Genomic DNA, 17,617 nt, shown 5'->3' with positions numbered 1-17,617 from the left:
CCAGAAACTTTCTTTGGAGTGGGACATTTCCATTTCTATGAGTTACCTCTAAACAGGGACCAACCTCCTGGATCAAGATGTGGCCTGGATACCCCTGTGGGTAGGAGGGGGACTGGGGCACACAGTGGCTAGTCCTTGATTTGAGTGTTTCAGTGACCAAGCTGGTGATTTGCGTTACACGTTAGAAGCTCAGTTCATGTGCAGCAATAGCTACCAGAAGAAATATGCAGAGATTTCTGAGAACAGAGTTGTCTATCTTCGTGCAGTAAAACCACTTCTTTGGTATCAAAAAGAGCAGAAATACTATTAGGAATGGATGACAATTCTAAATATCATTTATAGTTCACAACTTTCTGTAAGTGGCAGTCAAATCCTCTGAATCTGATTTTCTTCTTGCCTACGGCAGTTTAATTCTAGAGATTCATCAGTTTCAGGGCAGAAATGAAATCAGGAGAATCAGGCTCAGAAATGTTCTCCTCTTCTGATCTGTAATGGGAGAAGAAATCTGCAGCAAGAGGTGTCCTGCATTTATTGCAGTTTAATTTATGAGTAATTCCAAGGAAGTCAGAGGAATTGGGCTGGTAGGAGATGGAAAATAAAGGCTGAGGGTGTTCATGCTTGTTGTGAAAAAAGAAATTTTTTATTACCTTTCTACCAAGGAACACAGCTCTTATTTATGATCTATTCACCCCCAATTAAGGCTTAATCCAAGTGCACTGAAAAGCAGGTCGATGCAGTATTTGACAACATCCTTTCCCATAACTCAAGCTGTAGTTTCCTCCCGGGAAGGTCTCCTGTGAATGATTTACACTGGGGAAAGAGATAAAAGGAGAAATCAGACATACTCTTTTTCTCTAATGGGAATCTCTCTCTCTCCTTCCACCCCCCTGTACATATATGTAGTATATGTATATACATACACACACACATATGCACAAGCACGCACACACATGTGCACACAAGCACACACCTTCTTGAAAGCAACTTTAAATGTGTTAAAATTTTCATGAGAAATTAAGCAGAGAGAATACTTCCCAAACACCAGCTATGTATCATGACCAGATGTTCTCCCTTTTTATCAGAGTAACGCCTGGTTTTCTGAATAAAAGTCTCATGCCTTGGGTATATCTTCCTAGATAACAAAAACGATCGAGGGTTTCACTTCACTATTCAAGATTTTTCCATCTTTGAAGCATTTCGTCAACACTGATTCTGGTGAAAACAGAGCAAGTTCTTTGTAGCAATCTGGTAGAGTTAAAATTAGTGTGATGAGGAAAAGTTGGAGTGATGAAGAATTATGAATGAAGGAATGTACCCAATATCACAGATGATTTTTACTGTGCACAAAAGGTTTTGTCACTAGTTATGATAAACTAATTTGGAACACCAGGCTGCAAAACCAGAAATTTCTTGCAGTGATATGCAAGCACTGATGTTCAGGCAGAAGCTGGTTATCTTGACACCAACATGAATAATGTTTTTTAATTACATTTTTGTGAATAGTTGAAATCTAAAAATGTTACCATATAAATAAGACCACCTTAGATATTGTATATGCCCATAATCAAAGCTACAATTTATGCAAAGGCATGGAAGGAAGAAATATATGTGTCCAAAGAATAATACAGAGGAAAAAAATCACCTGAAATTAGAATTGGAATTTTGATTCCTAACATGAGGAGTTAAACATCATCAGAAATTTCAAGTTGCCACAAGGCTTGATACTGAGAAGATGTAACAAGATAACTCTCTACCACATGCACAAAACCCCTATTTTAGTTAAGTGAGTGGGTGTGAAGGCAGATCCAGTGAAATCAAAACAATTCTGAAAAATTTCCCCATTTGAGGATTTTGTTGAGAGAATTCTTACAGGTTAGATTACAGCAACATCACTGTTACATTTACATAGTACATTTTTGTTGGAGACATGCTCAATCTTAGAGCACTGTCTTTGCTAAAAGAAATATGAAAAGAAGGATGAAGTTCTATTTTCAATAATATGGAAAAAAGATGAATTAGAGTATTTATTTCTAAAGCAATTAGTTGTGAAAATGGAAAAAAAGCGGTACATTAGTACAAATTTAAAGGTTTTTGTCATAATCTAAATACAAAGACCTTTGGTTCTTTGTGATGTAGTGTTAAGTATCTCTTAATATATTCCTTATTTAATATCATTATATATCTTGAATAGAGAATTATCAGATACAATTTATCTCAAAATATTTTTCTACTTCAAATGTGTGTAAAGCTTTCTATATAAACAGGCACAATTACTATCATCCTCAGACAGATTCATAGACAGCAGAAGGAAAAGTTCCTGGCTTTTTTCAGCTAGAGTTATCCTCAGATACTATGTTAGCATCATGTTAGTTCAAATATTTTATTAACATTTGAGATGAGCCTGAGCTAGACCACTGAATCTTTACATGATAATCTATCTTCAGTCTTTTGGGAAGCTCAGGTTTGGACAAAAATGTTTTGAGTTCTTTGTTGATTCTGTTTGTGTTTTGCATGTAACATAGAAATGCCCAAGAAAGGAGAACAATTCAGCAGCATTAAAATATTTATTTCTTTAAAAGAAGCAAGTTCATGAAAGCAGGTACCTAAGAAAAAAAGTCAAATACAAAAAATAAAATTAGGCTTTTAGAGAGTATGTGAGCTTCCTAAATGATGCTGACAGAAGGATAAAGAGTTCCTCAATACCTGGTGAAGAATTGCTGGCAGCATTCAACTAGCTCTGTGCTGTTGGCAGGGAAATCTGTGGAGTTGAATGCATTTCCTAGTAAGATGTGGCAAGGAACTTCCAGATCAGGGACAGTCAGCATTCCTGTGAAGTAAGCAACAATTTTCTTAATGAGTAATGAAGAGGAAAATAAGACTTGGGGATGTCAGTCACTGGGGCATGGTCAGATGAAATGTTCTGGGTGATACAAAATCACCCTCTGAGATGCTTCTGTAAAGGTGCAGGATTAAAACCCTCAAACTGTGGGATTTTTAAGAAAATCTGAATCATTTTACAGAACTGGATTAAGGAGTGACCATTTTTTTTCAATATATGTAAAAATTAAGAGTATGGTAACATGCACACTTAGACTATTTTGTTTTTCTGCCCCTTTTAATGCTACTAAAAAGGTATGCTAATGGATTTCTTGATGATGGGCCAGTGTGCTTTTATTAACTAAAATGGAGCTATGCTGCATTCATAGCAGTGCAACTAAATACAGGACCTTTTCTTTCATTTTAAATGGAGACAGTTATGGTTTATTAAACTTTGCTTTGCTAGATTATTCTAGCAAGTTATCTAGCTAGATAATTCTCCAATATTTCCTATAAATAGTAATGTCAGCATTCATTGCAGTAATGGAAACACGAAAGTGTGGAAGTGATAGCTCCCTCTTGTACATAGTGTTGTGGAACCTGGACACATTTTTAATATGTTCTTATCTTAACTGGGGTAGTAGAAATTGCTTGGCTCTTTTATCTTCTTCTGGGCATAAGGAAAGCATTTGCCATGGCAGGAGTGGGTGTAATGTATTTTTCTTTCAAGATTTTATTGTTTTGGAAAGATTTTCCAGTTGCTGCTCACAATTTTATTCTTAAGGCCAGGATTGTGAAACGACACATTTTAGTAAGACTTCCTGATTCCTCAGTTATACAGAGTAGTGTTCATGTATTAAAATATTACGGAGGGCTGTGAGACTAATGACATTTCAAGTGTACTAGTTCTATAACCTTCAAAAAAATAGTGTGTGCTTGTCCTTAACATGTGTATGTTTCTGTTGCTGTGGTGAACACAAAGGGATAGGGAAGCTGTGCTAGAAACAGACATGCTGATTTCAGCTATCTAAAGCACCAAGATCTTTTCTTCACTGGAGGAATATGAGTGCTTTAATCTTCATCATGCAATTCTGCATATCACGTGCTCAGAAAAGAAAGCTGGGAAAGGGATTGTTAAATAAATTTTACCTGCTGAATCATATCTGGTCAATTAATTAATCTTTTGAGTCATTATATTCTTATTAATTTCCTTCCTAAAAATGGCTGTTGCATTGTGACTCTTTACTCAGCTTGAAGGTGAGACTTTGAAAATAAGGATCTGCTGTTGAGTCTCACCTTAGGACAGTTTCATTAACTTAAATGCCCTGTGGGAATACTATCAGCCTAAATTATAAATTCTTAACATTAAGGAAAAAAGTTGTTCAGCTTCCCCCTCTCTCCTTTTCTGTTACAGCCTCCTTTCATTCCACTTCTCCATTTCTGCTCCACAGTTACATATGTATTTCTGCAGCCAGAAGTGTGGAGGAGGGATTGTAACGCATCTGTAATTTGCTTTGTTCACGAGTCATGTATTACAAACTGACAAAAAAAGAGATAAGGCATAATAGAAGAAATAAATCTTTTCATATTGCAGTTTTCAGGAACCTCTCGCCTCATACTGACGCTGAACCCTGCCAAACTCGAAAATAGTAGCTTTTGAGTGACATGCGTCGTCCAGCCGTGTCTATCGCACGGGCGCACTGCCACCCTGTGGTCACTGGCGGTAAGGGACACCAAATTTGTGTACGGTACCTGCAACACAGGCTGTCATGAAACAGGCGACAGTTCCCGCAATCATTGCTCTGAAAGCACCACCAGCTATTTCCTTTTTTTTTGAGGGAGCAATGCTTGCTAGGAAGAGAAGTAAAGTGTATGTCAAACAAAAATGCATAAAGATATAAAGAAGATGAACCTGTCAGCTCTCTCACCGCAAGAGGAAATTCCCGCTCTGCAGTTTGAACCAGGAGAAAAAAGGAGGGAAAATGAGACATTTTTAGCAGGCCATTTGAAGGCCTAGTGCCAATGGTGGCTCTTTCTGGTAAGAAGGTGGCCTGTCTATAAAATGGTGACTTCTGTTTGCTTTGGCAGTTTGAACGTCTGTGCTGCCTGATGATGGCTTTCAGAAGCAAACCCTGGGCATGGCACTGGGGTCTGGCCCCGTGGCTGAGTCCTGCTCCTCCAAGCTGGCCCACTGCTGACACCACGGAGCCCACCTGGGCTTCAGGGTAAAGGCGGCTTCCAGCAATTTTGACTGTCCGGTGGGGAACTGAGACTTTTTTCCCTAGAGATCTGAAAAGCCTTTTTTTTCCCCCTTTCCCTCTAAGCCTACTGCATGTATGTGACATTTTAATAGGAAACAGCCAACTTTGTCTTTCAAACCAGCAGGTTACAGAGATGGTTTGCTCATTCTGAAGCCCAGGGGTCCTAGCAGCTCAGGGTCACAGTGTGAGGACTGGACAGGAAGGCCTATCAGCAGGACTTGGTCCCCTCCCCTTGCCCTCAGCCCCTCTCCCAGTACCTCCATGCCAAAACCTGTGCCCCTCTTGGAGCCCTTCCATGCACAGTTGGGTGCTGGGTCTCGGCAAAGCAGCTGCTCAGCCCCTAATGCTGCTAAGCTTCACCCACAGCCTGTTCCTTTGCATGTTTTCTTTGGGATTTGCTTGCTAAATAAATTGTCTGTGAGAGGTGTTCTTACTCAGGCCTCCTATTACCAGTCCCAAGGAACCGAAGTTGGCAAACCCACAAAGAGCATATGTGGCAATGACTTCAGAACGAACCTGGAAAACAAACACATACCCTGTTGAATGGTTTGAGACAATTCGTGCTGCTTTAGAGGTGTGAAAACATGGCACTGTGGCTCAGGGCTCTGAGCACTGAAAGTACTCCATTTTGCTTGGTTACTGCCCCACTGAGCGGCTTTCAGCAAGACAAGCTCATTCTCTTGCTGAAAGGTCCAGGCTTTCATACCCACTGCTCGTGTGAGGATTCATAAACCATGTGATGGTTTTATTTTTCACATATATTGCTGTGCTTGGTTGAATTGAGTACTAGTAATTAAAGACAAAAAGTAATTCCTATTTCACTAGTGGCAATTTAACTGCTGTTTTCTGAGGGTATCAGTCAGAGAGCTTTCACTCAGCTTGTTGTTCATAGCTAGACTGCCTCTATAACACTCTGTTGAAAACTCAAGTTTTGGTATGCATCCCTGACTTCTTTGTCCCTGAGCATGCAGAGTGCTTCACATGAAAAGCTGTTGTGTGTGTGCTCCACCATGTGTGCAGAGAAAAAGGGAAATGAGTCTCCTAGAGAGTGGGTGCTTTGATGTGGTAACAGGCAGAGGGGCATTATGATTTCGGAACCCCCATTAGCACCATATTTCCTTCCCGACTTCAGCCACCTTCCTCCCCTTGGGCAACACCAGCGCAGTCTGGACCTCAGAGCAGAGACAAGGTTGCGTTGGCCTTTGCCCCGGTCGAGGCACCCCTCACAGGACACAAAATTACTTTGGGTGAAATCAGGCTACAAAACTTGCAAACCTTCAGACAAATTTGGGAAGGAGGTAACATATCTCAGCAAACAGATTTTTGTCCCCCTGGCAGCTCTGAATTTCTATTTACTGTGTTTTAGGTCCAAGCTGAAGATGCCTGAGTTAGTGTTCTAGTAGGTTTCCTGTTTATTAAAAGTTTCTCTATTTCCAGTCCTGTTATAAAAAACAGTTTGTAGATATTTTCAATCACTCTGCACACTAGCAGAAAAATGATTTTCTAGTACCCACTCTACCTGCTTTTCCTAGAAGAGGCTTTGTGTACTGGGATTTCCCTGCTTTCATTTGAACTTTCCTAGCTCTGAAAACATGAAGCCTTGTTATTATTGACTTGGATGAGGAAGTTCAGAAGACCGCTTGTTTGCTCATTCTGACTGAATATCTGTGTATTAAGAGAGTTCTGAAGCCAAAGAGTAATTAAAAGTGGAAGTCAAGCACACTCTCACCTGAACTGTTGTGCCATAAATAAAATGGTTACTGGGCAACTTTTACTAGTGTTATGAATCAAAATTATTTTTATATCTCAGAGGTTTTTTTACCATGGAAGCTAATACAGCTTTTTATAGGTATTAGAAGTGAATTAGAAGTTCGATATGACATCTTACTAGAATAAAACAGAAAAAAAAGGTGAAATACAGTTGATGCATTTTAAGGCTGACTTCTGGATTAAAAAACTCCTATTTACTCATACAGGATTTCAGAGCCATATTCCTCTTGCAGAATACAGCATGACTATAGCAGGGCAGATCAAAGGTCCATCTAGCCCAGGATCCTATTTCTAGCACTTCCAGGAACACTGGTAAAGGATGTTCAGGCAAGCATGTGAGTATTTGAACAGACCACCTGGCTTTCTACCTCCACTTGTGAAATATGTTGGTAATAAGAAATGGAAGTGTTCAAGAACACGTTTTTGGTTTTGTATATAAGGCAGGTATCCGCAACATCACACCAGATTAAATGAACATTAAAATCTGTACAAAAGGATGCTTCCTAGTTAAAGGACCTCTACAGTGACAATTTGTCTTGATTTGAGGAATAAAGGCCAGCGCAGGAATACAGCTGGATATCATGGGTTTGTTGCCTGTGCTTAGAATGAGGACAAATTCAGCGCAGGCTGTGCATGTGGATGCCAGATGGGGGAGCAGTCATGGCTGCAAAAATCAGCCTTCATCACTGCATGCTGTTTGCACACACCTAGGATGCCCTTTGTATTGTCATCCTCTAGGTTTCTTCCTCAGTGCTTGTACTAGCAATTATGTACCCTGTTGGGTGAATCTGGGTGGACATTTGAATGAGAGGTGGGCCCAGGCTTTGGCTGGAAATCCTCATTGGCAATTAAAACACACTGGTTGGACTCAGTGCTGCAAGGGACATGTATGCCATTTAATATGTCTGGTACTATTGCTCTCTGCACAGGGAACAATAATGGCAGAGGTGTGTCAGTAATATCTTAAATGCCATCAGGTAAAGCTTGCTGAATGCCTCTCTTGAAGCTTAATGCTTGGCTAAACCTCTGTGGGCAGGAGGATCCTTCAGTTCCTGCCCAGGATTTTCCTGGGAGAGTATCTCATAAGGAAGTGCTAGCTAAGAATGCGGTAAGAAAAAACTGACTTTGAAGACAGCCTTTGTCTTAAGTGTCCCACAGGACACTGCATCATCCCCAAAACTATGTCTTCCTTTTGCTATGTTTGAGATAGCTAGTGTGGTGACAGTCATGGCAGCCTCACAAAGCAATGCTGTGTTTTTATAACTTAACTCTGTCACTGACACACTTTAGAGTAATAGGCAATCATTATCCCTTTATGTCCACATTAAAAAATGAGTTGAGTTTCAGCAGGTAAGTATTAGATCCAATAAATCTGTAGAATAGAAAATGTTACTTACAGTCATATACTGTTTCACACCATTAATGTACATGCTCCCACCCTTTTCTCGGTTGTGAATCAGTTTTGAGAGGCGCTCATATGCCACAAATTCATTGAAGAAAGTTTTGTAACCCAGTAGTCCACCGACAATAAAACTGTCTTCCCAGTCTACTCCCATCATGAAAGAGAATGGCATGAAGACATGAGCACAAATGTTCTGCAAAATATGTAAGACAAAGCTGATCAAAAGATATGGTTGGTCAAAGAACAATGGCATGCTATAAGTTCTCTAAACTTAAAATAAGGATGGTTTTATTTCAGCAGAGGAAAATTAGCCTTGAATTCTTACTGCCAAGACATGTGGGAGACTGAGGGTTTTTAATAGTAAGGTATATTTGAGTAATTTTTAAAAGACTAACCCAAATCTAGATATCACAAAGCAATTAGGTATGTCCCTAATTTTACCTAAAGTAAAATAGAAGTTTCTGTGTCTTTTTTCCCCAACAATGGCTTCAGACTGGGCACAGTGTTTGAAACAGAGAAGGGTTAAACAGAGCTGATAAGACAATTGAGAAGTCTAGTTCTTCCGTTGATTAAATCAAGTGTGTTAATGAACATGCTTAATTACCAGGTTGTTGGGCTCTAACTGGTGTAAACAAAAGACTCGTCTCCGAGTAAAAGCTGTGCATCTGACATAAATAAAGCTGTACTTTTTTCCTAGCATTAAAAGTTTTATGGAAATTAAAAAAAAAAAAAAATCCCTATCACAGCGTAGCTTATTTTTGTTTAAGAGAGAAAACAGCTCCAGCTGTGAAAAGGTTTGGTCAGATTGTCCTTAGTGAATGTAACTAAGGTGTTTAAGCAGTTACTGTTCCTGGTTGGTTTCTCTGCCCACAAAAGGCTAGAGGTTAGTGCCTCTCGAACAGGATGGCTGGCTGAATGCAACGTGCCTGTGGGTCTCAGCTCCTTGTGGGTTATCTATCTGTCCAAATCTAACTCCATCCAGCAGTTATTAAAATACCAGCCCTTGCATGAGTGTGGCTGAGGTATCCCCTTTGTGCCTTTCCCCTGCTATGGGTGTCTGTGCAGTGCTTGCAAGCATCAGATAGCAGGCATTGGGATAATCTGTGGAAGCTCTGGAGGGTAACATCTTAATATTTCTGCCACATCTGCTATGAGTGTCTATTCACTTCTGCAGCACCTTTATCGCAATGTTATATCCATGTTTCACACAAGACTCTTATTAGGAGCTTGCAAAACAAAAAGCCCAAAATCACTGAACCAAGACTGTTGCTTTGGGTCAAAAATGATGTATTGACCTAGATTTAAAAAGAAGTCCTCTTTAAAACTTGTTTGCTCAGCTGAGTGAATTGCATGCAGTGTCCTGCCTTGACTCAGTGTCCTTATTCTAAGTGAAGCTAGTGAGCATTAAGGTCTTGATGGGGCTCTCCAAAGCTAAAACCACTTTAATGTTTAGCTGAAAGAGATGTTAATGGCTTGCCAAGTGTGTAAGGGGCAGATCTTCTGCACTGTCAAGTCAGAGAAGGCAGGTGTTAGCATAAAATGCTCTGTAAACATACTCTGCTGGTTAGCAAGAACACCACAGAGGGAAGCTATACATGGGCTAGTGGATACAGAAGTATTTACGTGGCAACAGTTTTCCTTTGCCTGTAAAGACATTTTTCAAGAACATACACATAAAAATAAATGGGTTTAGATCATATTAAGAAAAAAAAAAATACACAACAAAACCACACAGGCACTTAATCTGAGAAAGACAAATTATATGTGTATATAAACTACATGAAGGACCTGGAGACCATACCTCAAAGTTCAGCTGTGGATAGTCAAACAGATTGCCCACCCAAGAGAGGGCTGAGTCAAGGAAAGCCAGCAGGGCAAGGAAGGAGATCAGATTCACAGCAATGTTTGCTACCAGCGGAATGGACATAGACGCACCTTGACTGGCTGCTTCCAGCAGGTTCTTTGATTCACTTTATCAATTAAAAGAAAACCAGAGTGTGAACATTTCTTAATTCAAGAACAAATCATAGAACTAAAAGTTATATGGACTTCATTAGAAATCTACTACTGAAGCTGTCTGTTCACTCATAGGGAAAATAATGATGAGGTGGAGTAGGTTTTTGCTCTCCATCCTCATGGGAGTCACTGGGAGGGTATGCCTTTGGTGCCTTGAGGAAAATTCTGACACATTCAGGTTTGGGCAAGATCTGGATCAGGTCTCAGTACTGTGTCTGCCTGGGGCACCACTGGGACAAGGGGGTGGGCACTACTCTTCTTCCAGGAAGCCCTTGCAGAGATGCCTGGGCTATTCATGAACAGCTCCTTACAAGCCTTTTTGTTTTGCATGTAGTTCTCAAGGCAAGTGAGACCTTGCAGATGGGCAACAAGTTTGCTGCTGTCATGGTTGAAATGATTGCTTCACCTTTGCTTCTGCACATTTGCATTTACAGATTTGTTACAAAGGAAAGACAACAACAGAGCAAATGGGAAAATCTCTTGGTGGCTCGCCTCAGGTAGGTATTTTCCTCTTTCTTTGGAGAGTTTACTGTCCAGCCCAGGTGCTTGGCATCTCTGTGCCTGTCCCAACGGGTAGTGATAGCTTCATATATTGTAATGGGGCATGCTTCACCTGAATCCACAAACTACTCATTGGGGGTAAATTTATGTGCAATTGAATTATTGCTTGCACATCTACCATGTACTACCCCTGTCCTTATGTGTGAGAAGTTATTTTTCCAAATCTCATTTTTGCATGAGTATTACTATTAACTAAAAACTAGATCAGCTTACCCTTTTGCCATTTGTAGGCCACTCCTCAGAGTTACTGTAGGCTTTTCAGTTTCAGGCCAGAACAGTTTGGACATGGCTAATGATGCTGGTGCTGACATGACAGAAGCAGTCAGCAGGTGGGAGGCAGAAACCTAGAATTCCAGGTGACAGAAAATACACTGTGATAACCACATTATGCACAAACATGAAGGAAAGCAATTAAAATTGTTAGATGCTTGGATGATTTTTCTACGGGGCATCATTAAAGAGTTCACGTTACTCCTAAGGAAAAGAAAAGAAGGAGCAATACAGGAGAATGCCAGTTGGAGACAGAAAAAGTCTAAGTAGTGAAAAGTACAGAATAATCTTTCTAAGAGGCAAACTGCTTCACTCCTCTCTAATGGCAAGCCAGAAGTCAAAAGAAACAAAGAAAGCCAGGTCCACTGAGGGCAGCTGGGTGTAGCAATAATGGATCAGCTGAGTGAGAGCCAGCCTTCCTTAACACCTCCCTGTATGCCTTGCAATGGCAGAAAAATATTTTACCCCTTGAAGTTGTGTTTTTTTAAAAAAAAAAAAATTACATAAATTATAACATAACTTCCTCTATTCCCCCTTTGCCTCTTCTTCCACAAATTTCTACACAAAACAACTTCTTTGCTAACTTCTGCAGTATTTCTCTCTCTCCTTCTCTCACTCTCTCATTCTTTTTGGCCAATACTCCATTCTTGCCTCTGCCTCTCCACTGTATTTTATTCAAATATGGAACTAATAAATTTATCAACTATCCCCCAGTGACTCTGATCATAAATCACACCTTCAACCCTGTTTTTCTGGCTTTGTGCTGTCAACCCCTCAGCAGATGAGATGTTTAACTACTACCCGTGTTTGTACAGCATCACTAGAATCTCAGTCGCAAGTCAACTCATCAGACTCACATGGCTAGCAATCACTCCTGAAGGACTTTATCTATATTACTGCCACAGAAGTGGGAGGGTTGATCAGTTAGTATATTCCACATCAGTTCATCTGGACTGTAGGAAAGTATACAAATCAGTCATTTCCTTGCTATGGCAGGAAGTCTCTCTTCTATTACTTAGGTAGATGTTTGTGCTACTTAATATCTTCAAGGTCAGATCTTGGTATCCTTTTTACTGTCAGAAGACAGAGGATTTTTATGGTTAATTCCTTCAGGAAAAAAAAAAAAAAAAAAAAAGATGGGAATGACTCAGGTATACTCCCAGAACGTTTTAGTTGGGTGTCTATACTTACATGATTTCAGATAAACAGTATATATTTTCCAGTTCTCTTTCCCCATCTTACCCCAAAAGAAATATATGCTCCTAAGACACTTCCAGCAATAGTTGAGAACCCTGCTGTCATGACTGCATGGAGTTCAGATTTGGTGATGTATGGTAAGTAGGGCCGTATCAGGAGAGGAGACTCTGTCTGGAAGTGAAAAACAACTACAAATTAAGAACTTCCCAACAAACCCTTGGAGTTTTATTAACAGGACATAAAAATGAATGGCTGCATCACACTTTCTTAGGTGTCTTTGAGTAGTTAATCTTAGTGCTAATGAGTGTTCTGAATATTAATAAATTGGAGTTTTTTTACCCCAAGAAGGAAAATTATACTAACATCTATCTTGTCTGAAGACAATTCTTGCTGGTTTGTTGTCCCTCCAAAGGGCCAATGAAACTGCCAAGAAATCCTAATCCAATTCTGAAAGAGTTAGGGACAGTCACAGGTCTGAGCCACAGGTAAGGCTGTGCGTCAAGTGAAACATGCGCACTAGTCACTATGGGCAGCTTAAAGCTCCCAGCCCCTCTGACGTGTGTGAGCACATCCTAGAGGCAGTGTCATGCAGAAGTACTAGTTTAAATCTTGAAGCCATGTGATACAGTGATGGACCACTGTTAAATAACTGATATGCTAATGTTGCTTTTGAGCTTGAATGCTGCTTGGTGATCTTTCCACGCTGCTTTGAAGCCTGGGACAGACACTGCTGTAGTGTGGGTTTAATGGATTTCCCATTAAACTGGACTATTAGACTCTGTCCCATGCTTTTGTGGCTAAGGCCTTGGACAGGCAGCCCTGGATCTTAGTTCTCTTCATTGTGTGTCCTTCCTGCCCTTGCCTGTTTCATATGCCCTCTTTTCATCCCTTTTGCCTTTTCAGTTGAAAACAACCTGCAACTGCTATTTCTTCATAGCCTTGGAGTAGTCTGGTAGTAATTTTAAAGGAGATCTATCACCTGTGTTTGTGCTTGACTTTCTGTTGGGAAAACATATGGTTCCCAAAACCCACCCCATTATGCATCACTGCCAACATATGAATGTACTGCAATTCTGGAAATCAGCCACCAGTCCTGCTGTACTGGATTCCTAGCTTCATATGAAGTGATGATTTTTTTCATACACAGATGTTCATTGAGCTGCAGTATTCCTCAGTATTCAGAAATCCTGTGCTATTACATTTTACTATGTTCCAACTCACCTGTCCCACAAATATGTTACCTGCAGCTACCAGAGACTCAACAGGAGTTGTCCCCATGAAAATCTGCATTATCCAGCCAACCTAAAATGATTAAAAATGAAAAAAAAAAACCCAAAACACATGCTAAGTAAGCCAGAGGAAGAATAATTTAACAGAATTGAGAGAACCCCAAGCTCCTTCTGGGCACTAAATTGTTAAACTAAATTAATCAAAGCAGATATTTTGATGTGTCCTTATTACTTATGTACCTGTTCAAAGGGACTTGGACCATATGAATGGAAAAAAAATGTGAAATTTAGATTAAGGCTAAAAATGCCTCGTAGAAATTTTAGGACACAATTTCAGCTGGATGAGGTTTGTGGTGCTTATATGATCCTGTGAATGAGGAGGACAAAGGACTTTTATTACGAGTATCTTCAAATAAGGTTTAACTACCACAATGCAGAAAGATCTTTTCCCTCATATGATAAGTTCATTGGGCAGACAGGGGAAATGGACTTTCTGTGGACTTGCTCTTATCTTAATGGACACTGGGACTGGACATAGGACCTGACAGAAACGAACACTTAGAGCATGAGGTGAGGAAACAGACTCTGATCTTATTCTGGGGATCTGTGACAGGATGGTATATGCAATTGCTACTTCCATGCATAGCAGAAAGCAGAAATCCACTGTCTGTGATGTAACCCCCATCCTGCACTTTGGGGGCTCGGAGAGGGGCAGGCAGAAAGGAAGATTTAAGCAAGCATGGCATCTGAGGAATACTAAAGCTAGCCAGGCAAATCTAACAATTACTATGACATTAGAAATAAAACCAGGCTGGGGAGGGACGAAAGTGTGCCATGTGATGGCAATTAGGATTTTGCAGTGGTAACATTTGGAACTATTTCCAGGTTAAAAATAAACAACTACTTTTCATATATCTACCCCTGAGCAGCTTGGTCAGTGCCAATGTTACAGTTCAGCTGTATGTGTTCAAAAAGTGTCCCATACTAGTCAAACTAGTACCTACTGGCAAAAATTCATACCTTTCCAATGAGCCACTGCATGAACCCGACGTGATAGAGCACAGACATTACTGTGCTGAAAAAGACCACAATTGGCAGGACCTGTTTTGAAGACACAAAATCATTAACACTTCTATGGTGGTTTTCCTTTCCTTGATGCTATAGGCCATTTAATTTTTGAAAAAAAGAGGCTCATACTTCTGGAGATAAACGTATTGAAAACTCATAATTAAGTTTACATTTATGCTGTGAAATTTTTAACCTTCTATACTCATTGTTTATGTTTGTGCTAGAATTCACTATTTTTCATATATCTACATAGTTTTCTAACAGGACTGCAATGGTTTTGAAACTGTCTGGTTTAACATGATATGCATTAGTTTATAGCCATGTGTAAGTCAGCTCAAACATTTACTGGGCAATGGCATCTACAAAGACTTGGATATCTACATCTATAGACTTCAAAAATCATGAACAGAAATACAGTGGGACTGTGGCATAGAATTCAGAGCCCAACTTCTCTGTGTCTGTGTTTAAAAAACACACTTTAGACTGTTATATAAGCTGAAGTTGGAGATTTTGATTGGGATTGTAGCTGACTTGATTTCACAGAATCAAGAGGCAGCTTCCTTAGAAAGCCTGTACTGTGTAGCTGCCTTTTAATAACACACTGCAGAAAAATCCTCTTTTGTTCTGCTCTATTTATAGGATTGATTATAATGACAATGTGGTCTATTCAAGGGCTCTGTAACAGTAAGCAGAGACAGAATCTTCTTAAAAACAAACTCACAGGTGTATACTTATTAAATACAAGAATCAAATATAAGTCTCTTTCAGTGGAGACTGAAGGAAAAATGTTTTCCTTAAACATATAATTTAAAAGAATTGTATGAATGCCTAACCCACGATCTGATGGGTTATTAAATGTGTTGTTATTTCATCTGAATAAAACTAGTATCACTTGGTTCTCAAGTATGTTAAATACACAGGATCTCAGCATTTCTATGCAGGTATACAACAGGAAGAAAAATCCCCACAAAAAGTCCAAAATTAGGCAGACAGATTAGTTACAGTTAAAACAGTACCACTAACACTAGGAAGCTTTTATGTGTGTTCAGCTGAGGGCATAATGCATTATAAATAAAAGTAAGGAACAGAATGAAAAAGAACAAAACACTTTGCTAGTTCAGAGCTTTTCAGTAAATAGAAGCTCTGCCTTTCTAGAGGAGTGTTAGCACTACCAGCAATTTTGATAAAGGTTTGGAAACTCAATTTGCGTGATCAGAATCTTTAACTGAAAGGAAACAGTGCAACAGTGCAATTGTTGTGCTCTTCTACAAGTTAATATAAGGCTGCTTTCTCTAGTTTGATTCTCCGATCCTTTTAGCGATCCTCTAGGGGTGGTTTGCCATGCGGTGATAGTGGAAAGTTTAGTTCAGTAGAAGTAACACCCTTCTCCCATGCTGTTTCTCTCCTGTCATTCCCCCTCCCTGTTCCTAATAGTGTGCTAGCTGGAAAGGCATCTGGCTCCCAGATGACTCCAGACCCTGGCACAAGTAGGGACTGACTGGATGCCTGTAGGAAAATGGGTCTGGAGAGGCAGTGGGCAGACAGTGAAAGGTCAAAACTGTCCGTACTGGATGGTAAAAGCCATAAGTGAGTGTCCTCCAGTCTGTCACTCCAAATGGATGAGAGGAACTCTCAGGTTTGAGAGCTGTGTTTTGGTTTTAGCTGAAGAAGCAAGAAGACAATGTACTGCCTATGCTGGGTAACAGCTGGCACCCTTTGCCTTGCTTCTTGTGCACATTCCTCTGAAAATACCTTCGATAATTTTGAAACATATTTTTTCATTTTTGCAGTTGCAGGCATTTCTGGATGATGCATTTGTCTTTATGAAACAGGGAATTTATTTTTCAGTTGTCATCATTTGTGTCTTGACTGCATAAAGAATTTGGGGACTATTGTACAACTAAACCCTTCTGCCTAAATGCCCATTGACTTAACGTGGTACTATAATGTTATGTCTTCATCAGAAAGGTGTATCAACCATTTAACAAGTAATTATAACTATTTGTCATGTCCAGGATACCTTTTATCTAAGGCATAACAAAATCATGTGGAAAACACTGGCAAATTATTACCCTAAAATATGCAGAATGTAAATAATCTACTTGCAATATTGCAGTGGGTTTTCAATTGGGTTGTCCACAGAGATAAATGCAATTAAAGGCACTTAACATGAAACAACTAGTTCAACTGAAAAAAACAGAACTCTTTTACAGAAAGGCTCCCCATGGTGTTAATGCACTGAAGCATTAAGTCAGTGGTTTTGAAACTCAGAAGAGAGGAAAGAACAGCCTCAGGAAAACTCTTTCTGTTCTATGTCTACATGGAATGGCCACCTCCTCTCCTCCAGCCCTGAGAGTAGCTTTGCCTTCATGCTGGGCCCACGTGTGGTTGCACATTGCAGGTGAGACAAGAGTGGGAAAACTAACACAGGAGAGTCTTCTCCCGCTTCCCATACTCTCCTTCCTCCTCTTCGTGTTGACAAAACCAGGGAAGTAGGTGGCACAGGATCAATAATGTTGGAGGGCTCCCTCTGAGGGTCTTAGGGCTTGGGTAGCAGGACATGCATGTCCAGGTAATACCTCAATGGTGAAGAGATGTGCAGGGTCATGGGGAAGGAGGGGAAAGCTCTGGTGGTGTTTCTGAGTCAGGAATCTAGCAAAGCACCCAGAGGACAAAGGGACCTCAGTCTAGGAGCAAGTCTGGGGAGGGTGGAAGGAGCTCAGCTTTGCTGGAGCTGAGGGTACAGGATCTGGGCAGGTGAGGAATACCCCATGCAAACTTTTGTATTTGAGGAGGGGTCTGGAGAACTAGGGGATTGAGGGGGGAGAAAAGGAGGCACAGGGATGATCCAAGGAGTCAGAACATCTTCCCTCTGTAACCATGGGGGTATCGCACATCCTGTGAGTGTAGGAATATCTGCAGAGCAGGGGGAAGTCATGGTGGAACATCGGCCTTAACTGGCAGTGTTTCCTTTGTTGGTTAAATGTGAAATGTATTTGAAAATAAAAGGTCAAGGGTCCCATTTA

At 40.3% G+C, this 17,617-nt stretch overlaps 1 protein-coding gene across 1 annotated transcript in view; it reads right to left on the bottom strand.

Moving 5' to 3' along the window:
- Nucleotides 1-695: 695 nt before the first annotated feature.
- Nucleotides 696-17,617, bottom strand: part of SLC28A3 (solute carrier family 28 member 3) — a 47,439-nt gene continuing 30,517 nt past the window's right edge. The window contains exons 9-18 of the mRNA XM_074856932.1: nt 14,544-14,624; nt 13,516-13,596; nt 12,340-12,465; nt 11,041-11,171; nt 10,052-10,220; nt 8,246-8,443; nt 5,513-5,594; nt 4,570-4,668; nt 2,704-2,827; nt 696-810 (exon numbers count right to left, since the gene is read on the bottom strand). Of these exons, the coding sequence (XP_074713033.1) occupies nt 696-810; nt 2,704-2,827; nt 4,570-4,668; nt 5,513-5,594; nt 8,246-8,443; nt 10,052-10,220; nt 11,041-11,171; nt 12,340-12,465; nt 13,516-13,596; nt 14,544-14,624 (1,206 nt within the window). The remainder of the gene's footprint in view (nt 811-2,703; nt 2,828-4,569; nt 4,669-5,512; nt 5,595-8,245; nt 8,444-10,051; nt 10,221-11,040; nt 11,172-12,339; nt 12,466-13,515; nt 13,597-14,543; nt 14,625-17,617) is intronic.

This window comes from Strix uralensis, chromosome Z, assembly GCF_047716275.1.
Source record: "Strix uralensis isolate ZFMK-TIS-50842 chromosome Z, bStrUra1, whole genome shotgun sequence".
In the NCBI taxonomy this organism is placed as follows: domain Eukaryota; kingdom Metazoa; phylum Chordata; class Aves; order Strigiformes; family Strigidae; genus Strix; species Strix uralensis.
Note: the sequence above shows the minus strand (reverse complement) of the source record. Positions and strands in the feature narration are given on the sequence as shown.